This window comes from Balaenoptera borealis, assembly GCF_965194805.1.
Source record: "Balaenoptera borealis genome assembly, chromosome: 18".
In the NCBI taxonomy this organism is placed as follows: domain Eukaryota; kingdom Metazoa; phylum Chordata; class Mammalia; order Artiodactyla; family Balaenopteridae; genus Balaenoptera; species Balaenoptera borealis.
The window spans coordinates 52,463,004-52,489,393 of NC_138877.1; the positions used below are offsets into that span (position 1 = coordinate 52,463,004).

General features: G+C 37.0%; 1 protein-coding gene across 6 annotated transcripts in view; it reads right to left on the bottom strand.

The window, feature by feature from the left end:
- Positions 1-418: 418 nt before the first annotated feature.
- The window catches only part of RBM26 (RNA binding motif protein 26), a 110,413-nt gene continuing 84,441 nt past the window's right edge, over positions 419-26,390 (bottom strand). The window contains exons 24-27 of one of the 6 annotated variants that reach the window (XR_014237131.1): positions 19,229-23,473; positions 12,859-19,020; positions 6,958-7,045; positions 419-657 (exon numbers count right to left, since the gene is read on the bottom strand). Coding sequence is in view for 2 of the 6 variants with exons in the window: in XM_082365935.1 (XP_082222061.1) it covers positions 23,450-23,473 (24 nt within the window). In the remaining 4 variants the exon portion in view is untranslated. Of the gene's footprint in view, positions 3,900-6,957; positions 7,046-12,858; positions 19,021-19,228; positions 23,474-26,390 lie in introns of those variants that run through there. The other 5 variants (XR_014237129.1, XR_014237130.1, XR_014237128.1 and 2 more) reach the window with 5 other exon arrangements.

Here is a 26,390-nt window from a genome sequence, read left to right on the forward strand (position 1 = left end):
TTCTGCTAGCTCCAAGACCAGGAGGATATATTAGAGCCATTCAGGAACCAACATGGTTTCACTCACTGGGGAAGAGAAGTGATTTCATAAAAGTCTTCTCTCCTCTTTTCTGCTTTCCCCACCCAAATGACAGCTTCTATTTTCATATTAACTCATGGATTCCTTCAGTATTTTATCCCAATATAAGCTTAATATTCAATTAAAAATTTTTATATGCTCTTCAAATCCCAAACAAGAGTAGTCATTGAAGCAGGTGAGTCTAATATGAAGAAATGAGTAAAGATGATTTCAAAGAAAAACATATCAAAATTCAGCAGAGAGAATAAAGAATCTCAGCATTTGCAATGGTTTGGAAATGGGAGAGGAAAAATATTTCCAGGAAATATTCCGAGAAAAGAGCAAGAGTAGGAACAGGGTAGTAATTGAAAGAGTAAATTAACTAATATTTATTGCGTGCCTAAAGCCAGCCGAGATTTCACATTCCTTAAATCACAATAACCAAACAAGTTTGGTACGGTTGTTCTTATCCTAAATGAGGAATTGAAGTTCACAGATTTCGCCTGAGGTTACCCAACTTGGTAAATAATAACATCAGGATTTAAACCCGGATCTGTCTGACTTGAAGCCTGTATTCTTGGAACTAGGCTGTGCAGTTTCCTAATAGAAAAAAAAAAAAATTTTAATGGTAGACTTTGTAGGCAATTGATTCAATGGTTTATTTTAACTAATAAAAACTTTTAACTTTATTCAAGAAAACACAGAAGAATAATTCTAATGGTGCCAAAAGACAGACAATGGTTAAGAAGAATTATTCTAATGTGAAACGAATAAGGGGTAACTATGCAGTAGTTTCGAGCTGGGATGCGACTTTGAGGGGATGAACACACCAAAGCAGGATATGCGAGCAAGACCAACACTAGTGAGGGCAGAGATTACGGTTGACATTGTAAAGTGGTTCAACTTCTTGGATGACAATTTTGCAATATAGTTCAATATTCATAAAGAGTTCATGCCATATGAAACAGGAATCTCACTTTGGAAACTTAACTCAGAGGAATAATACAAAAGGTGGGGGTAGTAGGGTAGGGGGCTTGAATGAACAGAGATACAGATAACAGTGTTTATTTATAAAAGAAAAAGGACAAGTAATAATATGAACATCCACTGGTTGGGGAAATATTGGGTAAACTATGGAATATTATATAAAACCATTAAAATGCTAAATATGATTGCCCAGAAACCTTTAAAAGGTATTTAAAATAGGTCAAAGGCAAAAGTAAAGCATTAATTTTGTATGCACTACAATAATAGCTACTACTTTTGAGCACTTACTACGTGCCAAATTATGATCTAAAAGCATCACATGCATTAAGTTATTTAAACCTAATAACTAATCTGTGAGGATGGCGTTATTATCATCTCCAGTATGTCAAAGAGAAATCTGGAGATAACAGGGAGTTTCTCCGAAGGTCATACAGTTACTGAGAGCATGAGACAGGACTCCAACCCATGCCTGGTTCTAAAACCCAAATTATTAACCACAGTGTTAACGCTACCTCCATAATTACATGATCCATAATTAAACTAATGCGAAATGAAAATATATGTGGATAAAGGATAAATATTACTGAAGAGGAATCAGCACAACACGGAAGTAGAATGAAAGTAGACAATGGTGTAGACTTATTATTTTGTTTCTACTCTGTAAAAGGTCCTGTGCTAAATGCTATAAGAGATTTCTCTGGTAAGAGTTTCATTCAACCCTTCCTAGAGTGTTAAATTAATTTCTGTGGTCTTTTCCAGATGTTTGGTTTAGAGATATTAAAATATCTTATAATCAATATTGTTCATATGTGACTAGCCATATCTAGTTGAAATTTATACATCAGGGTCATAGAGACTTTCACCCACACGGTAAGAAATTACGATGACATAAAAATAGTGAAGTATAAACAAAATGTAATAGGGATGAAATTATTCCTCTAGCTCTGTCAAAAAAAAAAGTTCAACTTTAAGTTTATCATGTATGTGTTGAAGTGGTGAGCATTTCAAACCATAATTTAACTCCTTTGAACTAAAATGGGATTAAGCATTGTAAAGAGATTAGTGTGCATTCAAATTTTCACATTAGGTTTAACCCCTCAGCATTTTAGGGGGTTGTAGCAAAAAGAAAGACCTTCTTTTCTTTAGGATAAGACTGTATAAAATTATACCGTTCAAATGTTTCTTTAACCCATTTCATATGACCTACTAAAAATAAATCCCAAAGGAATACTGCAATAAATGATGTTACATCCAACTTTTTTAAACCACAAACTGTCACTGTAATGTCACATTTCATTTTAACCCAATTTCAAGACTATAACCCTCCAGTTCTTCAAGGTAATTTAAGCTGTATTCAACCCTAAAAGGTTTCAACTTTAGTTAATGCCATCTTCTTTGTTGCTTGAACATCACATACCTAAAATATTAGAAGCAAATCAACGCAGTAAAGCAATGAGAGGTATTGTTATAAATGAAAGAGACATTTTCTCGTGCGACTCCTGAAAAACAAGTTTTTTGACTTTATAGAGATACCATTATGCATTGTTTTAATGAGCATCAAGAAATTACCAACGTAATGCCTGTAAAAACAATAGTTAAAGCCTCTTTATAACAAATATTGAACCAGACTGTACATAGTGCACATACACATTTTCAAAACACTCATACTACCTACCATTTAAACAGAGCTCATGTGATTGAGTATTGTGAGCAAAGGAATTTTATCCATTGTTTCTAATACAATTTCAAATGGAATCATTTGAAACCTTGATTAAAAATGTATACTGGTATGGCAGGTAAAGTATTACGGAACAGAAATATGCTTTTTAAGACCCATTATACAAGTTTTGTTATTTGAGGAACAGAAAGGAGCAAAATAACACATAGGTTTTAAAATAACATAAAGGTTTCTACAACGCCCATTCTTAATTTTCTCCTACCAAAAGGTTATATAAAGAAATAAAATTATCAAATGGAAGAACACACAGAGGCATCCACCAGCACTGTAAAAATCAATTTAAGAAGTGCAACTGCAGTTGTCTTTCCTGGGTTTTTAATTATGTGTTTGTTTGCCATGGTGGCCTAATTTAGCCAAGAAGATGAGCCAACATTAGAAGCTGGTGGGAGAGGTAAGTAATCCCCAGGGTGGGCTGCTTGTGCTCAAGAGTTTAAAAGCTACATGTACAGAGGCGGAAGCCAAGACACATTTGAGACGGGGGTCCACATGACAAACAGTGAGAGGCAAGCAAATCAAATTTTTCACAATTAGTTGAACAACAACTGTGACAGGTTTAGCGCTTAGCATTTTCATTTGTGTGCTCAAATTTGGTTATCTGTCCTCTTTTATGCAAATGCGATGTGACAGGAGAAGCTGGGAGCGCTGGGGCAGGCCAATCACTCACAACAGGGGCCAGGGCAGCTCGGCTGAGAGGCCGGGATTAAATGGACTGGATGCTGATGGATGAACGACAGGAAGCGCGCTGAAAGCCTCATGAACTGATTTAAAACTTCTAAGGGGGGATGCCAGGAATGTAATAATGCTTTATGCCCCAGCCTAAACTGTCAAAAATAAAAAGGTAAAAGAAGAATATAAATTGTACCAAATGAATATTATCAGCATTCATCATTTAACTAAACCCAACATGTTTATCCTACATTGGAAAATAGATAAGATTGGAAAGCTTTGTTCTTGAACCACAGGCTTTAGGACTGGAGCAAAGTCTAAAATTTTTAAAGCGAAGCACAATGGAAAGAAATCCGAGACATCACAGCTTTTCTCTTAACAGGCTTCCATCTCCAACAAGGCAGAGGTCCTCTCTGTAGTTAATATAGTCAGTTCATCTTCAAGTGTGTCTCTGCAAAGAGGTTCAGGTTCAGGGTGGCATCTCCTTTGTGCTCAGGACCTTGGAGAACAATCACCAGCAACCAAGAGACTCTGAGGGACAATTTCCATGAATGTGTAGGGTGTTTGACCTCTGTCTCAACCAGCCCAAACAGTCTATGATTCTATGAAGCCAGAAGGGTTAAAAAACACTAGAGTTTGTTACCTAGTTTGCTTCTCTGAGGCTTTATAATTCTGTAGTCTCTAAAAGTTCTTAATAAAATGCTTTACAACACCAAATTTCTCAGAGGGTAGGGTCTGCTGTCTGAAAACAGGAATATGAACTATTGCCCTCAGTTCCTTTTAATATCTGATTTTACAATTTCTCTAATTATCACCACACACACACACACACACACACACACACACACACACACACACACCCCTTTCTGGGAAGACACCAATGATTTTAGACAAAAAGACAGAAAACGGGGGACCTCCCTGGTGCCGCAGTGGTTAAGAATCTGCCTGCTAATGCAGGGGACATGGGTTCGATCCCTGGTCTGGGAAGATCCCACATGCCGCAGAGCAACTAAGCCCATGTGCCACAACTACTGAGCCTGTGCTCTAGAGCCCACGTGCTGCAACTACCGAGCCCGCATGCTGCAACTACTGAAGCCTAGGCGCCTAGAGCCCATGCTCCGCAACAAGAGAAGCCACCGCAATGAGACGCCTGCACACCACAATGAAAAGTAGCCTCCACTCGCTAGAGAAAGCCCGCGCACGGCAACGAAGACCCAATGCAGCCAAAAAAAAAAAAAAAAAAAAAAAAAAAGACAGAAAACGCCCACATATATGTACTTTATGGATAAATATATATACATATATATATTTATAAAAATATATATATAAAGGGGCAATGTAATCTTAAATTCTTTTTATAAAAAGGGAGGATACCAAACAATAAAATACTTTATGAAGAGATGCAGAAAGTAAAGATAGTAACAAAGGCAAACCATGTTTAAATGAATTACATAGCATGAATTACATAGACAAAGGATTAATCTCCAAAATTTACAAGCAGCTCATGCAGCTCAGTATCAAAAAAACAAGCAACCCAATCCAAAAATGGGCAGAAGACCTAAAGAGACATTTCTCCAAAGAAGATATACAGATTGCCAACAAACACATGAAAGGATGCTCAACATCACTAATCATTAGAGAAATGCAAATCAAAACTACAATGAGGTATCACCTCACACTGGTCAGAATGGCCATCATCAAAAAATCTACAAACAATAAATGCTGGAGAGGTTGTGGAGAAAAGAGAACCCTCTTGCACTGTTGGTGAGAATGTAAGTTGATACAGCCACTATGGAGAACAGTATGGAGGTTCCTTAAAAAACTAAAAATAGAACTAACATATGACCCAGCAATCCCTCTACTGGACATACACCCTGAGAAAACCATAATTCAAAAGGAGACATGAACCACAATGTTCAATACAGCTCTCTTTGCAAAAGCCAGGACATGGAAGCAACCTAAGTGTCCATCAGATGAATGGATAATGAAGATGTGGCACATATATACAATGGAATATTACTCAGCCATAAAAAGAAACGAAATTGAGTTATTTGTAGTGAGGTGGATGGACCTAGAGACTGTCATACGGAGTGAAGTAAGTCAGAAAGAGAAAAACAAATACCGTATGCTAACATGTAAATCGGGAATCTAAAAAAAAAAAATGGTTCTGAAGAACCTAGGGGCAGGACAGGAATAAAGACGCAGCCTTGAGGACATGGGGACGGGGAAGGGTAAGCTGGGACAAAGTGAGAGACTGGCATGGACATATATACACTACCAAATGTAAAATAGATAGTGGGAAGAAGCCGCATAGCACAGGGAGATCAGCTCGGTGCTTTGTGACCACTAGAGGGGTGGGATAGGGAGGGTAGGAAGGAGACAGAAGAGGGAGGAGATATGGGGATATATGTATATGTATAGCTGATTCACTTTGTTACAAAGCAGAAACTAACACACCATTGTTAAGCAATTATACTCCAATAAAGATGTTAAAAAAAAGAAAACGCCCACACGTATGTACTTTATGGATAAATATATATATATATATATATATACATATATATATATATATATGTATATATGTATATATATACATATATAGGGGCAATGTAATCTTAAATTCTTTTCATAAAAAGGGAGGATACCAAACAATACAATACTTTATGAAGAGATGCAGAAAGTAAAGATAGTAACAAAGGCAAACCATGTTTAAATGAGTTATATAGTACTCATATTCAAGAAAATAAATACACAAATGTTAAAATATAATTTGTTACAGGCAACTGATACTATTAGCTAACACACATTTTTTGCTCTGCAAGAAACTCTGACATAATTTGTTACCTTAGTCTATCTCTTAAAATCATCATTGCTTACTGCAGGATTAACTACTACAGAAAATGTCATAAAATTCAGAAAATACTAACTGGTACACACATGTATTTAATGAAAAATCAAAATAAAAATACTGATTCTTGTGCAAAATACTTGAGCCTACTATGCTAATGAGAAAGAAATCTTTAAACCTAACTTTACAAGGCTAGAATAATATTACAACTTAAATGCTTGTTACTGAAACCCGTTTAAATTTTTTATAGAAGTAAATATACATATACAGAAAAGTGCACAAATCGTAAGTGTATATAGCAATGACATGTAACAAAGTAAACACACCTGTGTAACCACCATTCAGATTAAAAAAAAAAAATGCAGCATTAACAATGCCGCAGAAGCCCCCGATATACCTCTTCTCAGTAATTAACCCCTTCAAATATAACCACTCTTCCGAATTTCGCCAGCATAGCTCGGTTTTGCCTGTTTTTGAAACTCATATAAATTGAATCTTACAAAGTCTACTTTTTGTGGTCTGGCTTCTTTTTTGGGGAGGTGGGAGTGCCTGACTGCTTTATTCAATATTATGTTTGTGGCATTTATCTGTGTTGTTGTGTAACAGTAGTTTATACTTTCTCATTGCATAGTATTCTGTTGTATGCACAGCATATTCTTACCATTGGTGACCACTTGGATTGCTGCTAGGAACATTCTTGTACATTTGCTCTGGTGCACATATATTTTCATTTCTATGGAGTCCAATACCTAGAAGCAGGATTCCTGGGTCACTGGGTGTACACATATATTTGAATACGACTCTATAGCTTTAGTAGATCCTGCCTAACAGTTTTCTAAAGCAGAACAAAGCCCTTTTTATATAGTAAGGAAATTTCACTATGTCCTATGAAATTTTCTTTTAGGTTACCAAAAAAAAAAAACCCAAGGAAAAAAATTGACTAAAATTAAATACACATGCCACACGTGTAATTCTCAGCCAGAAAATAATGTGCCTGAATTGAAACCTGAATGTTGATATTTGCTAGCCCTGCCAATATCGTATATGACTTGCTGTGAAAAGAAAGAGTGGCAGTCCAGGAGGCAACTCTGATGCCATCTGCTTAAGGAGTTCATTAAATGGACTGGAAAATGATCAGTTTGTTGAGTGACTTCCCAAAAGTGTGCTATGCAACTAAAGTTAGATATAGCTGCCCACAAATCCCAATTCTATGCTGCAGACACAGGACCCACTTTATATCGTTCAGAACATAAGCTACATTTTTTGGTTTTTTGTTTTTATTTTTGGCTGCACTGGGTCTTCGGTGCTGCACACGGGCTTCCTCTAGTTGCGGCGAGCAGGGGCTACTCTTCGTTGCTGTGGGCGGGCTTCTCATTGCAGTGGCTTCTCTTGTTGCGGAACACAAGCTCTAGGTGCACAGGCTCAGTAGTTGTGGCACGTGGGCTCAGTAGTTGTGGCTCGAGGGATCTAGAGTGCAGGCTCAGTAGTTGTGGCGCACGGGCTTAGCTGCTCTGCGGCATGTGGGATCTTCCCAGACCAGGGATTGAACCCGTGTCCCCTGCATTGGCAGGTGGATTCTTAACCACTGCGCCACCAGGGAAGTCCACGCGCCACGTTTTTATTCATCTAACACATCTGATTTTATCCTTTTAAAACAACAAAAGAGGGGCTTCCCTGGTGGCGCAGTGGTTGAGAGTCTGCCTGCCAATGCGGGGAGCACGGGTTCGAGCCCTGGTCTGGGAGGATCCCATGTGCCGCGGAGCGACTGGGCCCGTGGGCCACAATTGCTGAGCCTGCGCGTCTGGAGCCTGTGCTCCACAACAGGAGAGGCCGCGACGGTGAGAGGCCCGCGCACTGTGATGAAGAGTGGCCCCCGCTTGCCGCAACTAGAGAAAGCCCTTGCACAGAAACGAAGACCCAACACAGTCAAAAATAAAATAAATAAATAAAAAATAAAAATAAAGGAATTCCTTTAAAAAAAAAAAAACAACAACAAAAGACCTGTTGCACTTTCAATCTATAAATGTGCTTTTTCAGTGGGTAAATGGACAGAGTCCTCACTGTTCAGTGTCACAGCTCGTCTTGCACAGGAGAGGGCCTGGATAATACTATTAGCCAATCATTGCACGAATAAGGCTCATCTGCTGCCCAAATGCGTACATGCAGCTTAAAAAGCAAATCCAGTTGCTAACTCTACTTACCAGGCGTGCCGACACATAGTCACAACTCAGAGCATCAGCAACCAAACCCTCTGAGCAACATGTAAGTCTATTTCGGGGAAATTTACAGTCTGGTCCACTCTCACTTTTCCCAACAGTTTTCAATAGCTCCAAGGGAGAGGGAGCTGAGATCTCGAACTATTCCCTCTAAGGCGGCACCTGGTCTGAGAATTTCCCCACTTTACCCTGGAAACCATCACAGTCTACAGAGTAAGTTTTTTCTATTGTTTTTTGCAAGTATTAAAAATGAAGGCTTCACCCACTAATACACAATCAGCATGTCCCTCCATGCTGGGTTCTACATAACCTTTCTTCTGGTGACTGAGTTCTCTTGTTCGCCTGACTTTTGATGGTCATTCTCATTAACTTAATACTTTATTTCACTGTCATACTGCAGCATGAGATACTGCTTCCATCTCTGTATTCCTGGAGATGCTAAGTCCTTTCCTGGGAGGCCCTTGGTTTAGGACAATCTCTTTCCAAATCCTTACACAAATTCCCTGATGAACCCCTCCAACCCCCAAGCCCCTTCTCATCCAGTGTGCCCTCTACCCTTCTCTCTGAGTCTCCAGTTTTGATCAGCACGGTTCTGTCATCTCTCCTTCCAAATTGTTCCCTGCAGTTGTCATCCAGAGATATTTAAAGTTCCACCTAAATGCTTCATCCCTCCTCTCCCAGGCAGTCCAAATTGCATTTCCAGGCCTACATCATTTGACAATATTTTCTTAAACAAGAATAACCACTAACAATTACAGTTCAATTTTCTAGACTCTAACTTAACCAAAAAAAAAAACCCCCAAAATACAAATAATTTGTGGGAAGGAATTCTTTTTCAATAGTGCCAAAATACCTAAGCTACCCTGCTCCACCAGACAGATTTTTATTCGTCCTTTAACACTCAGCTCAGATGTCATCTTCTGTGTGGAACCCCCAGGAACTCCTTCAGACAAAGTTAGTCATTTCATTTTTTAAGCTTCACAAAACCATTATAGCATTTAACATATTGTATTGGAATTACCTGCTAGGATGTCTGCTTTCCTCACTGGGCCATGAACTCTACAAGAGCAAAGGCTGTGTCTATTCATCTTTCTATCCCCCAATTCAATTCAATTCAGCAAATATTCAACACCCACACTGTGACAATTTCAAAGTTGGTACTTAATATTTCATGCGATAATGAAAGCGTGAAGGGAGATAAGTTTACATTACTTTAAAATGCTTTCAAAAAAGTTCTGGCAGAAACTTCCTTTTTTATTTCTACTTCCAAAAGGAAAAATTGTGTTTTTCCAAAATCCATGTTTAGGTCAGGGAACCTCAAGATTTGTTTTTCCAGTTTGCTTTATGTTTGTAAATTAAATTTAAATGATGAATAACTTGAATTATATGGCATAGCACAAGTGGCCTTGGAGGTAAGCTAGTCTAGGGAGACAGCTAATATCTGGCACTCACATTGCTGCTCTCCACATCCTGCACTCACAGCAGACAGCACTAATCGATCATGGCACTCCTCATTAAGCCCAGACTCAGCCTTAGAATTTTCAACTCAGCTCTTAACAGGCTACTTTCTGGAGCTGGTGGTCAGGATGCATCCTGCTTGTCATTCCTGGTCTGATTCATTTTCTTTTATCACAGATAAGCAAAGTTAGGTCCAGAGAGGTTAAATGACTGCCTAGGTCACAGAGTTAATTAGTAGTAGAGACTGAACTGGAATGGAACCCTGGTCACCAAAGGCTCTTTCCACTAGCATACACGTTTTATTGCTATAGTCAGTTAATAAAAATGAATACTTCATAGAACATGTTAGTTTTGTTCATTTTATGCATATGTGCATGTTATGTATGATACCTACTAGTTTAGAACCTTCACTTACTACTTCTTAGCCGACGGTGTTATTAGCAAACCAATGTATCATAAAGACTTCCTTGGCATGTTATATCAAGCCAGTCTTCCCTTAAAGCCATAGAGGCATAATTTTTCAAAATCTGACTGCAGCCAGGTCTAGCTCTCTGAGACAAACATTCCATTTTTTAAATCAAAAAGTGAGGTTCCTCTAAAAGTTTCCATAAAAAGTTATAAAGCACAAAATGATGCCATGAAAAAGAAGCACTCATCAGTTTAACTGTTTGGTATCCTTCTTATAGCTTCTTAGCATATCAAAGATGTATTTGAAAAAAATAGCTATGAAAATTAGAATATAAGCAAGACTTGTCATCTATAGTTCATTTAGTAATTTTCATTAACTTTCTCTGTATATGCGCATTATCCTCTTCCATGCTGGTGTCACTGCCACCAGTACAAGCAGGTATCAGGTAGGATCCCAGAACTGTCTTAACAGTATTTTTAAACCGCTCAAATGCTGTGGTTATCTATCTTTATCACACACAAATGTTTATGTGTAAAGGAATGTATGTAAAAGAAAACAAGAAATATATTAAGAAGTATGTGCAAGCCTCTGTTTTTGTTTCCAGAGCATAAGCTCAAAATTCTCCAAAGGCATAGATTTGTTTCTTCCCAGTGGGTCAGGAGGGGTATAACAAAGAAACAAAGAAAGTTGAAATGAATTAAAATCTCAGATTCCTTAGTCTCTTTTTCTTTGAGTAGCATACTGAAAAATCCTCTCAAAGAATGAACACCCAGGATACCTCATTACCAGAAGTAGAGAGGCAAATGAGAAAGGGTGTAAAGAAAAAGCGAACCCACAGCCTGAGAATAGATAAAAGGCCAGCAAAGTTCTTGGACATGGAATCACACAAAGGTTAGCCATTTGAGGATAAGAAATGAAATGAACCATTACCAATAACAATGATTGCCTTTGGTAAAAAGTGTCTGATTTTTGTAGACCAAGAAAAAGTAGTTGTAACTGACCTCTGGTTGATATTTGGGCAACAAGTGTCCATTTATTTCAATGCATGACTTACAAGTGCTGCAAATATATGAAGTGGCCCTGTGGACATGCCTCTTCAAAGATCTGGGGTGTCAAAGCAAGGCATTAGCAATCCTATTTTTCCAACAATCCCTGGGAGAAATGGTGATGGCAGCTACGCTGTTATTTACCTACTGCCTCTCAGACGCAATCCAACCCCTCTATACTTGGCTTTGTAACGCTGGGTGTCTATGAGCTACATTTCCCAGACTAACTGCCAATGGGAGGCACTGTTGGGAGACTACCAGGGAAAGAAAGGAAGAAAAGAAACTCCCACTTCCAGCTCTTGTGTGTGTATCCTTCCAGCATCCTTTATCACTTTCAGAATCAGCCGTGTGTGAACTCCTCAGAAGTCCAAGCAGCCCCTGTGAGCCGGCCCCTCTTCCATGACAGTTAACTGTCCCCTTCTATTCTTCACTCTTGAGAGAGCAACGACCCTCTCCGCCACTTTAAAACTGCTGTAACTAGCACTTCATTACCCATTTTTGTAAACTGTTTCATGAGTCTATCACTGGGAGACAAGAAGGCAACACAACTACATGCTAATATACTGTGATAACTGATTTTTGAATCATGGCATTTGGGGACTGGCGCTATTTAAGTAAACTGCGGTAAGGGAAATTTGTGCACATCTTTTAACCTTGAATAATTTCGGAATTCCTCACCATATATACCTCTCAAGCCAGTTTCCCCCAAGACACAGAGCTCATTGGGAGTACCTGAAGCAGCCTTAATTCCTTGCAATACAAAAAGCTCAGCTGTCACTATTCCACAGGCTCCATGCCCCTTTAATTTAGGGCTCCAGGATATTTAGAAGCAGCTGGAGTAAAGAAGGGGAAATACCGAGGCTTTTCCCAGGATTCCCTATAACTAAACCAGACCAGATGAGAAGGTAAATCCAATTCACCTTCCCAGATGAGGCACTGGCAGTGGATGATGGAACTATCCCGCATCCATTTTCATTATGACCTTCCTCTGGGCCTTCCTTTCCCCAAGACAAGGAGCTCATGGACCTTCCTCTGGGCCTTCCTTTCCCCAAGACAAGGAGCTCATGGACCTTCCTCTGGGCCTTCCTTTCCCCAAGACAAAGAGCTCATGGACCTTCCTCTGGGCCTTCCTTTCCCCAAGACAAGGAGCTCATAGACCTTCCTCTGGGCCTTCCTTTCCCCAAGACAGGGAGCTCATAGGTGGTGTTTTCCAACCCCCAAGGCTTTATAAATAATTACTAATCCATTGAGTCATTGCTATGTCCCAAATAAATCCTTACTTTATGCGGTTTCATCAGATTTTCTCAATAGTTCGGTGAGAAAGGTGCTGTTTTTAGCTCCACTTTACATATGAGGAGACTGATATCTTTACTCCAATCATTTGCTGGAGGTCACACAATTACTAAACCCAGGCGCTTCCTCTCTCTACTTACCTTACGTTACTCATTGCTAGGAAGCAGTAGCAGGAGCCAAAGTTACCAACTCTTGCCCTGGGAAGATTTTAATTACTCCAGGCATCAAGACACAGCTTGAAAGAAATAAATAGTTCAGAGTTAAAAAAAAAAAGAAAAAGAAAAAGAAAGAAAAGAAAAACCCAAAATTTTCTTTTATTCCTGGAAAGCATAGACAAACACGTTTTTCTTACACAGGGTCTTTTTAATTCTGGTGTCAGGCTTTGTTATTTCATCTTTCTTCCCTGGTATTTTCCCTCTCCTCACTACCCCTTCCTACACGTTTATTATTAATAATTTCCCTTCTCTCTTTTCCAGAAAAGTCCAGAGCAGTCTAATCCATTTATCTTACAAACATTTTGGATGCTTATTATGAGCAAAGTACTTACATTTTGTAATGGACAATTACAATATTCCAGTTGTGTTTAGATTTGTGGGGATTGGTTGCAAATGACAACCAGCATCCCCCAGCACCTGACACCTGCCTCAGTAATGACCAAAAGCACTATCAAAACTGATTTAAAATACAGAATTTGTCTAGTTCCATGTGTTTCTCTCTGCCACATTCCACTTGGGCCTTGGCGACCACATTCTAGCATACTCTCATCACCGTTCTCACAACTGCTCTGCCATCCCTTTCCACGGTGCACCCTGAAATGTCTTATCAATTATAAACAAATTCCCTTACATTCTTAATCTCCTCCTTCCATTGACTCTTTTCCTTCAGTCTATAAAATGAGCTCATGTTTCTGCCATTCTAAAAAGAAACCACCACCACCTTTCCTTTACCCAGCAAGCTACCACACTGAATTTTGCCTTCCACTTTGAGTTTCCTACATTGTCTCCACCTAGCATCCCAATTACTCTTCATTCCACATCAGTATGTCTTTTCCTTCCATGAAACCATGTACAGACTTATGAACTGTCAATCCATCTTGACCTTACTTGACTTCTTATTTGATTAAGCCCCCATTTGCGAAGTTCTCTCCTTCACTGGTTTTTGTGACACCACTTCAGTTTGGTCTTCTTCTAGCAACTTTTTTCATCTACTTCATGGTTACCTCCTCCGCCAGTCCTTGCAAATAATGGAGTTCACCATCCTTAGTCTTCCCTCTTTGAATGCTATGTGTCCTCACTGGGGAATCTCATTCTTATATATGGTTCCCAGCCCTATATCTGCATCCCAGACTTCTCTCCTGGGCTTCAGATGGCAGACATCTGCCGACAGGTTAGTTCGATTTTGATATGCTACAGGCCCTGAAGCTCAACATGTCAGAAATGTATTCAACTTCTTTTCTTTTTTACAAACCAGTTCCCAATCCCACATGCCCCACCTCACAACCATTCAGCTTTACTGCTCAGCCCAGAAACCTGGGGTTTCTCTGCCCTTGTTATGCTCAATGTCCTCCCTGCCTCCAATTCACCCTCCTTACCACTGCAAAAATGATCTTTCAAAACTGCAATTATAATCATTTAACACTATCCTACCCTCATCTCTGTCTTCCTTTCATTCCATCAGCTTCTTTCTTATAAACTTTCAAACCTTTCAGTGGCAACACCACAGGATGAAGTTCAAAGTTCTTACCATGCTCTAAACCTTGTTTCTTTTCAGACTCCTTCTATCCTAGCTTCTATTTTCCTTAAAACCCTTTACATTCTAACTACTTCATGCTTTTGTCACTCCTCTGACCACTTATTTTCATTAACTGATATTTATGGAAACTACTTTTCCCCCTAAATATCAAAAAAGAGAGTAGAAACACCAAAAAAGGATTATGAGATAGCAAGATGTTTGTTTACCCACTGGCATGAGAGGCTTAGGGCAGGAAATAGAAGAGCTGTGTTCAAGAGAGACAGGCTCTGAGCAGATGCTATACACTGGATCCCAGGAACAAAGATTGACAGAGTTGAAGAAGGGTCATTGACTTTCTCACACCTCAGTGCAGCTTTGGTGTCCTGGGTAGGGGAGGACACTATGAGGGTTACCAGTAAAGCAGTGTTTTAACAGAGGCCACATAGTGATAGAGGCCTTCGTGGAGAGTCCAGATGAATCTGGTAAGGAAGAATGTGAGGGGACTAGTTAAGACTAGATATTTAGGAGATTCTCAGGTATAACTGGGAAAGATGGTAAAAGGGGGATGCTATACAGCAGTTACACAGGTGAGGGCTATGCAGCAAATAATATTCCTACTTGTAAAGAAAACTGAGGTCATTTGATGGGAACTCTTTTAATTCCATTACCAAACCTAAAATCATAATGAAATTTTCTTTCTCTCCTTGTCTCCAGTTAGTCCTCCAGTGGACGACTTTTGTGTATTACTACCTAGGGGCAGTCCTTCTAATTGTGCTTTGGATCCTTTCTCATCCCATCTTTTGGGCACCGTAAACTATCATTATTGTCTACTCTGTCTTCTAATTGGGACGCCTTTCTGCAGATTTAAACATGATTAGGCCTCTGGCCTCCCTTTATCCCATGTGCCTTGCAAACTACTAATCTCTCTTCTATCCTTAAAACTCTTCTCAAAAAACCTGTCTGTACTGTCTCCATATCCTTACCCTCACTTCACTCCTTAGCCTATCCATTTTGTCTCCGATATCCATCATTAAAAAGCAAATAAGCAAAACAAAATAAAAAAAGACAAAAACACATTCCAGGGTTATCAATGACTTCCTTATCCTAAAATCCAATGGACATTTTCACATTTCATCTTACTTTACCTTGCAACATTTAAAATTGTTGATCATTTCCTTATAAAACAAAGTGGGCTTTTTTTATTTTTTATTTTGGCCTCTATAACTCCCATTCCTGGGTTTTCTTCTACCTCTGTCATTGCCCCTTCTAATTTTCCTTTGCAGAATCTGTCCACATTATCTGGATTAAATGTAGAGTTCCTCACTCTATTCTTGATCTCTAGGAATTTCATGCTCCCTGACAGATTAAGATATCTGTAGTAAATAATTCTCAAATTGTGCATCTCTGCCTTGTAGCCACACTGGGTTTCTCTCATTCTTCAAATGCACATTTGGTCCCTCTATAGTACTTTTGTACAAAACTGTGCACTCCCTCAAGAATATGCTCCCCCATAGTAAACTCCTGCTCAGCTCTCATCTCAAATGAAAGATCACTTGTTATGGGAAGCCTTTCCTAAGTCAGATCCATTTGCTTTATACTTTGATGAAACTCTGTTCCTTCAGAGCATTTAAAATTTTGCTTTTGTTCTGTTTCCTTCCCCTTTTGGATGATTTCAACACTCCTGAACTATGGTAAAGGGCAGGAAGAGCGAGATAAGAATCAATTGTTTTACTCCTCACCCACCTTTTCATAGGTAGGTGAGCTGTGCCATTTCTCAGTCTGAAGTCCCTTTCAGGCAGCAATGCTGATGGGAAGAATTAACACGCAACATATATATAGAACTGCTTCATTTACTGGCACTGGTTGTGGTGTAACCAGTGAGAGAAATGTCTGCAGTAATTCCAAAAGTTCTCAAGTGTGCAAACTCAATTCATTGCTTTTATATACCTCAAATACTTGTTCTCAAGACCTTTTTTTTTTCTTTTGGTCGCGCCACATGGCATGCGGGATCTTAGTTCCCCGACCAGGGGACCTGTGCCCCCTGCAGTGGAAGTGTGGAGTCCTAACCATTGGACCACCAGAGAATTCCCAAAACCTCATTCTTTATGGGGAGCACACATCCAAGACATTTCCCTAGATTGCACCCTAAAATGGGACTAGTTAGATGTTATTCTGCCTTTGTTTTTAAAATTAAACTTTTGATTTTGAGATAATTAAAATTCACATGCAGTTTTAAGAAATAATGCAGAGATCCCATTACCCTTTACCCAATTTCTGCTAATCCAATGGTAGTATCTTGCAAAACTATAGTACAATTATCACCACCAGTATACTTACGTTGATAGACGAGATAACACAGTTTGCATCACCATAAGAATCCCTCGTTTCCCTTTCACAGCCACATCCGCTTCCCTCCCTCCGCTACCACCTCCATAATCCCTGGCAACTACTAGTCTTTTCCTCATGTCTATAATTTTGTCATTTCAAGAATATTATATAAATGGAATTCACACAGTAGCTTTTTGGGGCTGGCTTATTTCATTCAGTGTAATCTCTGGAGATTCATCCAGGAGTGGCATGTATTAGTTTTTTTTTTTTTTACTGCTGAGTAGTATTTTCATGGAACGGATGCATCAGTAACCATTCACCCATTGAATGATGCGGATTATTTCCGGTTTTTTTACTATTATGAATAAAGCTTCTATGAGCATTTGTGTACAGGTATTTCCGTGAAAATAAGTTAAATGCCCAGGAGTATAACTGCTAGTTCATATGACAGTTGCCTGTTGAGCTAGTTAAGAAACTGCCACAGTTTTCCAGAGCGGCTATCCAATTCCCAGCAGCAACGTACTGAGTACTTGTGATCCAGTTTCTCTGCATCCTTGACAGCATTTAGTGTTGTCACTGTTATACTTTGGCCATTCTGATAGGTATGTAGTGATGTCACATTGTGGTTTTAATTTTCATTTCCCTAATGGCAAAGAATGTTGAATATCTTTTCACGAGCTTATTTGTCATCTGAATGTCATCTTTGAGGAAATGTCTCTATGTCTTTTGCCTATGTTCCAATTGGATTTGCTTTTTTGTTTTGCTTTGAGTTATTGATATAATCTAGATACCAATCCTGACACATACTAGAAATGTGGTTTGCAAGTATTTTCTTCCACTTTGTAGCTTATCTCTTTGTCCTTTTAACAGATTCTTTCACAGAGCAAAAGTTTTAACTTTTGATGAAGTTCAATCTATCACACTTCTACGGATTAAGCTTTTGGTATCAAGTCTTAAGAACTTTTTTGTCTAGCCCTAGGTTCCAAAGATTTTTCTGGATTTTTTTTTCTTCCTAAAAGTTTTATAGTTTTATATTTAAGTCCATGATCCATTTTGAGTTGAGTAAGGTGTGAGATTTAAGTCAGGGTTCATTTTGTTTTTGCCGAGGGATGACCAATCGTTCCAGGACTGTTTGTTGAAAAGGCAATTATTTCCTCCATTCAACTGTTTTTGCACCTTGTTAAAAATCAGTTGGGCACACTCATGTGGGTCTACTTCTGTGATCTCTATGTCTATCCCTCCCATCAAGAACACAGTCCTGATTACTATAGTTATAAGTCTTGAAATTGGATAATTTCACCCACTTGATTCTTCTTTTAAAAAAATCATCTTAGTTATTCTAGTTCCTTTTGGCCTTTCCATATAAATTTTTGTATGATCTTGTATCTACCAAAAAGAAAATTACTTATGTCAAACCTGCGTATCAGTTTGGGGAGAAGTGACACATTTACTACATTGGGTTCTCCGACCCATGAGTCTCTCCATTTACTTAGGTCTCCCTTTCTTTTTTTTTAATCAGCATTTTGTAGTTTTCAGCATACAAGTCCTGTACACAGTTTGTTAGATTTACACCCAAGTATGTCACTTTTTCGCTTATTATAATTGGCACTGTATTTTTAATTTCAGCCTCCAGGTGTTCAAAGCTAGTATACAGAAATGCAATTGATTTTTCTATGTTTATAGTTTGCAGTACGCCATAGTTAGAAATGCACACAGGAAGGCCCTAATTGTTCACATTTGGAACGTTCCCAGGTCCAAATGGGTAAGCGCAGTCACAGGTAGGTTACATACATAGCACAGTAAAAATCTTGGGACATTGAATCTGGACGTTGGGTCTGCGTGGCGTGGCTTATGGCTTTATGTGATAAGCTGTGCTGAGGTGCTCTTGTGGCAGATAAAAGGGAGCTATTGGGGGGGGGCAATGTAACTCGCTCAGGTTGCTATCATCATCCCTTCCTTAAGTGGTTCCCCATGAGAAACACAAGCAGGACCTTGAACAGACGTGCCCTGGATACATGTTTTTCTATGAAATTTTCATGTCTTTTGATGCTTCATAAAGCTTATCAGTTGAGGAGAAAAATAAAAATGTACTACTTGCTTCCAGGCTGCTTCAGTCAGAACTTTCACAAATGCAGGACTAAATCTATAATCCATCCTCCTCTTCCCATCCTTGGCACCTTATATGGCTCTATTCTCTTGTGAGCACTCCCAATCTGGGGATTCTCTCCTTTTTCACTGGAGACCTTGACAAAACAAAATTTAAAAGACCTATTCCTTTTAGGTTGACCAAAAAATGGTTGGTTAGGATTATATTACATTTTTGTATATGCAGCTTTCATCCATTTAATATTATAAATATGACGTATGTGAGGGCTGTCATGACTAATAATCAGCTCAGTATTCAATATTTTTGTCAAGAGTTACCTGTTTGGTTTTTATGTAAATTCTTACCTCATTCAGACATGACAATTGTTAAATGCCAGAGATCTTCCTTTTTATCATCATTCTTTAATTTCTGTTAACTCTGAATATCAACTTGATAAGAAAAAAGTAAAATATGAAGTTGGCATATTATCCAGTTATTTATCCCCCAAAAAACCCTAAACAACAACAAATACTGCATTAAACTTAGTACAAATTTGAAAGCTATCCAACTCCAAACTTGCAGACGGCTATAACTTCTAAGTATTTCTTCCTAACACTGACTTCTAATAAAAAATACAGGATGTCCACGAAGTTTTAAATCACAGATGTTATTTTTTTAAAAAAATAGGTTGGTAATGTCTCTGAAAATTCTGATTTAAATGAGATCTTAGGGACAAATAACATTTTAAGATTAAAAAATGGTTCAAAATATGAAAGACTTTAAAGGCTTACTTTTTTTGTGTGTAATTTGTACTATATATAGGTATATATATCTCTATATATATAATTCTTTTTAATAATTTTACCAAGTATCATTATTTATTAACCAAAGTCCTCTATTTTAAGCCAGAGACTTCTACTATTTCATAACCAGATCTCTTTAACTAGATTTTTATCGAAACTTATATACTGAGATGATAATGTATTTTCTTGTAGAAGCAGTGGAAGACAGGTTATTACCAAACTTATTTAACCCACGTTATAGATGATGGAAGGGATATCTGCAATGAAAAACAAACACAAAAAACAAATACTGCAATATTTATCATTCAATAAAAATAAATATGAAATGAACATGCTGAATGCTGGAAAAGTATATCAAATTAGATCAGGAGAAGAAATGTTCAGATGAAAACTGAAAATTATGGAGGGAAGTTCCAAAAACTTTCATTGGCTTTGGAAGTTGACAGTATAAGCACTTTATGTTTCTACTTGTGCAGTGCCCGAGGGCTGCAAGTTTTCCTTTCTATTCTATATTACTATAATTGATGCAAAATGCAAGACAATTTTAAAAAGTTAACAACTGCTTTTAGTAAGACTATTTTATTTTAAAATTTTTCAAAATATAAAAATAATAAACATTATGGATATTTAACAAACAAAACAACATAATTCAACTATAAATAATGAAAATGTTGACAACCTCACATAAACACGTAATACTATAAACATTCTAAGCATACAAGAGTAGTTTTCTAGTTCAAGTTTTACCATTTTCAGTTCAAGTTTTATTATCACTTTAAAAAATAAACAAAAAAAGCTGCTACAGCTTAACCAATTACTTTCGCTCCACTCAAAGAGCAGGGAATTTTTCCCCCATGCCAACACACATTCGTGAAATGGGATACTTATGGGCACAGGTATTAAAAACTGGAACAATCCAGTCTGCAGACAAGAAAGAACTCCTTTGGTGTTTTTCGGTTCAACAATCCACAGAAATTGAGTTAAACTAAACCGCTATTAAAGGAAATCTTGTGCCAGACATGTTGTGAAGTAACATCATACTCAAAACAGGTTCAGGATTCTGAGAATCAAAAGTAAACATCTATGAATGCTTTGCTGATACTTAAAAATTGTATCTTAAGAACATTCACTAAGGTGCTGGAATGAAGTCTTGCAGATGTAGAAAACAATCTGCACATTAACACAAAACTTGTACAATGTAAATAATACATCTCTTTAGAACTCATCAAATGTTCTATAAATATTTAAGAATTACCCTGCCTCCTGTTGAGTAAAAGACAGATGGGAATTTAAAGCAGAACAGGATTACACCATATTTTAGGCCTAGAAAAGTTTTCCATTTGAAATGTGGGAAAACTGAGCCATGCTGAATGTATCATTTTTTTTATTCGTCATATTAATACCACTCCTTTTATCAAAAGAGCTAATGAAAAACTGAAGAAACTATTTTCTTTTGGGGAAGCTGGACACAAATTAGTATAATGTCATTCTCCATCTTATCTTTAAATTATGGGATGTTTCTAATTGGCGGGGCTCTTTACCCGACTCACCACAGACCACTTTTATAATTATGCTGCTAGATTAGATTAAGTTATAAGCAATCATAGATTTAAGCCTAGCAAAGTCTAGATAACAGGTTGAAAAATGATATTGAAAGGTTTTGTAGCACCAATGATTTTTTCCTAAGACACTTGAGGGGCTGCATCACTTTAAAGTATTATTTATCTTGTAAACAAGACCAAAAATATTCAATTGATCTGTATTTTGAGCACAAATATTTATAAACTCTATTAAAAAAAAACAAATATAGCATGACTAGGGCAGCTAACAGTGTAAAATCTAAGTATATTGAAAAATATAAAGATATATAAAAGGCTTCCATAATGCAATCATGCAGAGGTAAACTGCTTCACTCAATTACACAAAAGTGATTCTGTACAGTTATCTACACATAGCTCCATAAGAATCCTCTTCAGGAAAATGAAATAATGAAAATCCCTATTTTTAATTAATAAACATATGGGAACTCAAATATGTACCTGACCTACCAGATCTCACAGCAATTTTCAAAAAGTACAATGATCTCAATGAGAATTAAATCATCTCGACTTCTGATTCCCAATGGCATGTTCAATTTATTTTGTTTTTAATTTAAAAGCAAGGGGCAGCAGGGGAGGAAGATGAGAAAATAAAATTGAGAGTGGTGGGATATGATCCACATCTATTAACCAACCAAAACTGTTAACAGCAAGTATGGTCTCTTCAGAGAATGTTCTTTGGGTTTTTAGCCCAGTAGGTTAGAACTATTCTATTACACAGGCAGAGAATCTTTCCTTAAAAAGAAAAAACTACTGAACTAATCTGGGAAAATATTTGTGAACTCCCAGCAGCTATACGTTTGTTCGCAAATGTGAACTAAAAGAGAAGTCCAATTTTTAAAATGCCCTGTAGGCTGTAAGGTCATAATTATGTTAAGAAGACCTTCCTTTAAACCAAGCCTACATTAGCCATGCTGTCTCCAACTAACATGGATCAAAATAGATAACTTCCATTATGTCTGACGGGTTCATTCTTTTTTTCATGAAGACAAATACACTGCATACTCAAGAAAAAGTGCTTGCAGAATAGTTAACTTTGTACAAAAAGGTGAAAATATGAGCATGGCTGAATGGAACTAAAAAAAAAAAAAAAAAAAAACAAGGGAGAAAAGAATCAAGTATAATTTGGACTTTTCTAATAAGAGTTGCTATCAAGTGTAACTTCTGACTTCTCAAATGCTAATGAGAATCTATGAAGGAATACTAAGAAATTAATTTTCTGAAAACTTTACGGTGCCCATTATAAAGAGGGTATTTTGGGTGAATATTTAGAATAAAATTTAATCACACTCTTTATAAATAATTCCAAGCCATATTGCTTATAAATAAATAATACGGACATACACCTTTTAAGGCAGGAAAACTATAGTTTTAACAATGCTAGCTAGACACACACAACACTATTTCCCCTTGCTTTTAAAATTGTCTTGGTTGCAACTGAGGAAAATAAGGAAAAACTGTGTAAATCAGACATTTAATAGATATTTCTCAATATTTATAATCCACAGATCATTTTATACTACTTGAAAAGAAAGAAAATTATTCTCCTTGTTTATTTTGAAGAGTTAAGAATTTTTTTTTTAATTATTTGGGAAAAAAAAATTATTTGGGTAAGTGGCCTTGGCAGCGACTTCAATAAGTATATTTAGAAGAAACAGGCAAGTTATCAACATGTGAAAAAAGTATTTTACTAATTGTTCAAAATTATTTTAAGTGACTATCCTAACTCCAGAAATGTATCCTAAAAACCCAGGAAAATTAAAGCCAAACCAAGGTTTAACTTTTTAATCATTTTCATCATTCTAAATTGTTCATGCTAATGAACATAGTATCATGGCTTTATAGACTTCCTAGACACAATTTCAATTTGGCTGAGATTGAAAACTTATCTCATGTTAGGAAAACCAAGGGGATTTTCTTTTTTATCCTTCTTAGACTGTTTAAAAATAAATGGCTATAAAGGGGAGAAAACATTTAAGAATAAGGTCAGACAAAGCACACAGTCAGATTTACTTCTGGACTCAGATGTACCCTAAAAGAACTGTAAAGATAAAATGCTAATTACGGTACATGTAAACATCTATTCAAAATGATAAAGGGCAAACATAAAACGATAGTATCATATTATTATAACAGTCGTCTCCAGACAGGAACAGGTCTTGCTGTTGTAGTCACAAAGCTAAATTCAGGCAATGATGATCTCTCTCTGCTGGAAAAAGAGAAGACTATTAAAAAAAACTGTGAAAACAGTAAATAAATCTAAAAACTGAATCATACCATACATTGACCTCCAATTTTTTTAAACATTAAATAAAATCTGAGATAGGAATCAAAATGAAAGTTGCAGACAAATTTCGCAAATATCAGCCTTGGGTTAAAATGATTTAACAAAACCTCTCTGCATCATGCTTCACTGAAACATTAAGCTGCAAAGATCACAGCTCTGCAACATGGTTACGATCTAAAACTTTTGATTAGGAAATGTCATAACTGACCACATAGTAAACTTTTATCAGTGTGGGTTGGCAAAGTAGTAATTTTAAGAAATCACGAACAAATTCCAAAATATTGATATAAAATAAAAGAACAATTGTCTTAAGTTTCCCAAGGACTTCATTTCCTTAAACTCCATGTGATAACCATTTCATTCTTCAATCACACTATATGACATAAAATACTATACTAAGCATAATGATTAACAACAAAAGTAAATAAAAAGGAACATATCAAAATGAGACAGTGGTTCGTATACAAAGGAAGACTAACTTGGATGATTGGGAAGATGAGAGGATGGATGAAGCAAAGTGACAGGGAGGGAGGGATGAGGAAGAAGCAAATATAATAAATTGATACAAAAAAGTAAAATAAAAATGCTTTTAATTATACTGAGTACATAATACTGATAAACTGCAAGAAAGTTATTAACCAAATTAGGAATTTTTCTACTGAACAAGTATGAAATTTTTCTTTGAACAAGTTTTCATTAGAAATTACTGAGCATGTCAGTCATGTTCACCAAGGTTTCTTCCTTTCTTAGGTCTTTTAGATAGCTATTTTGGAAGATAATCTGCTGTCATCTGATAGGTATACAATGATCAGAGAGAAAAAATCTACTCTTCTCTAAAAGCCTATATGCTATATACATACCTCAGAGCAACTAGCCAGTTCAAGAAGTTAACAAGAACAAGGTAGTTCCTGAGATCTGCAAAAAGGACATTTTCTTTCTGCCTTACAAATAGTGTATGCTGACGATTTATTCCTAGATTAAATTTCTGCTTTAATTATAGGGTTTCGGAAGAATGAGAAAAGCCCTGCGAAAGACCAAAAGGTGAACTAACCTAATAAGCCAGAACTTTATGCAGGACATTTTTGTTTTAAAAGGCTAAAAGACTTCTTGTAAGGGAAGAAAAAAGAAAATCTTACAAATATTTACATAAATTCTGGAAGGACTAAAACTGATTTTCTATAATTAGTTCACACTATAGGTAAGGGGAAAAAAGAAAGAAAATATAGACTGATAAAGTTTGTATAATACTCTACAATAGCCATTGATGTTTCAACATACCAAACAAGCAACTGTTTGCCTTCTTTTTGTAACCCTTAGAGCCAGTGATTAGTGATCCAAGTAAGACTGAAAATACAGTCCCCATAAAACAGTTCTAGTAACAAGAAATTTCCTTCAATTAAGCTCAGCCATACTTTCTACAGGTAATCAGCTAAAACAGTGAAGTCTTATCTTTATAGTAAACTACTGTTTGATACATTTGATCATATTACAAAATAAAACAAGAGCTATGGAATACTCTCCCATTCATGCAACATGGTTTCATTAAATGCTTGAGTACTGGTTAAATACTAAAATTAATTTTTAAATGTTACAATTATCCAATAACAGTTAAAGCAACACTGCTTATGTAGAGACATAAAACATTGAGTGAAATATGTAAAATGACAACTCAACCATCCCTTGAGGTAATCCTAATCAATCTTTTAAACCAATGATATATAATTTCCTTCAATTTTTTCCTGGAAAAAGTAGCTACCTACATCTCAATCCCTTTTTCACTCCCACCTCAGCCCAGATCTATACTACAGCAAAGAACTTGTTAGAACTGCAAAATTTAAAAGCGTGTATCAAGTTTCAGGTAGCATACTGTAATAAGAAAGAGTTTTCAACTTTAAGTTTGGAAGTGAAAGGAAAAGTTACAAGCAAGAAGAAAAAGTGTGAATACAGAAGTTAATCTACACTTCCTAGGTTAAAAGGAATTTGGGTAGCAAAGGCAAACATTTGGGAACACTATATACAAAAAACTGTACCAAGTACACACTGTATGAATTATCATAACCAAATCTAAGTTGTTTCCACTGATAAGATGATAGAAACAGCAACAGCAACAACAGGTAGGGAGAATTGGCATAGATATGTTAAATTGTTTTAGATCAAACACTAATATATCACCAGGGAAACTAAAGACGTGAAACAGACCTTAGAGATCATCTAGTCCAACCCCTTTCATTTTACAGACAACGAAACAACTCTGGATAAGTTAAGAGACTTGTCTAAGGCCAGAGAGTCAAGTTACAGAGCTAGGGACCAAAAGCTAAATCTCTTAACCCTTGTCCAGTACTCTACACTAGCTCATCTTCGGATATAAAAAATTAACGGGATGGACTAGATTAGTGGCTCTTGACATCTCTATTCTTACACACTGATAGAAACCAAAAGGTGATTTTACTCCTGAAGTGACAACATTTAATACTCCAAAATTTTAATAGCCTACTAATTGTTATGGAAATTCCACTAAGACTACGTGTATATTCCTCCATCAGTATCTGTAACCCCCACTGGTGCAATACTTAACAGTATCAATTGTTTACTAAGACGGTCCCAATGACTGAGAAGACCTTCAAGAGAGATTTTTAGAAAATTGATAAGAATTAGCAAGGGAGGTAATTGTCACTCCATTGTTGGAGATTTAAATATGCATTCATCCATTAATTCATCCAACAAACAACTGAATGCCCACTATAAGCCAGGCTTTATGATAATCACTAGAGATAAAAAGATGAATAAGACATGGTCCCCTTCCTAGAGGAGCTTGTAATCTAGTGGGGAAGACAGACAT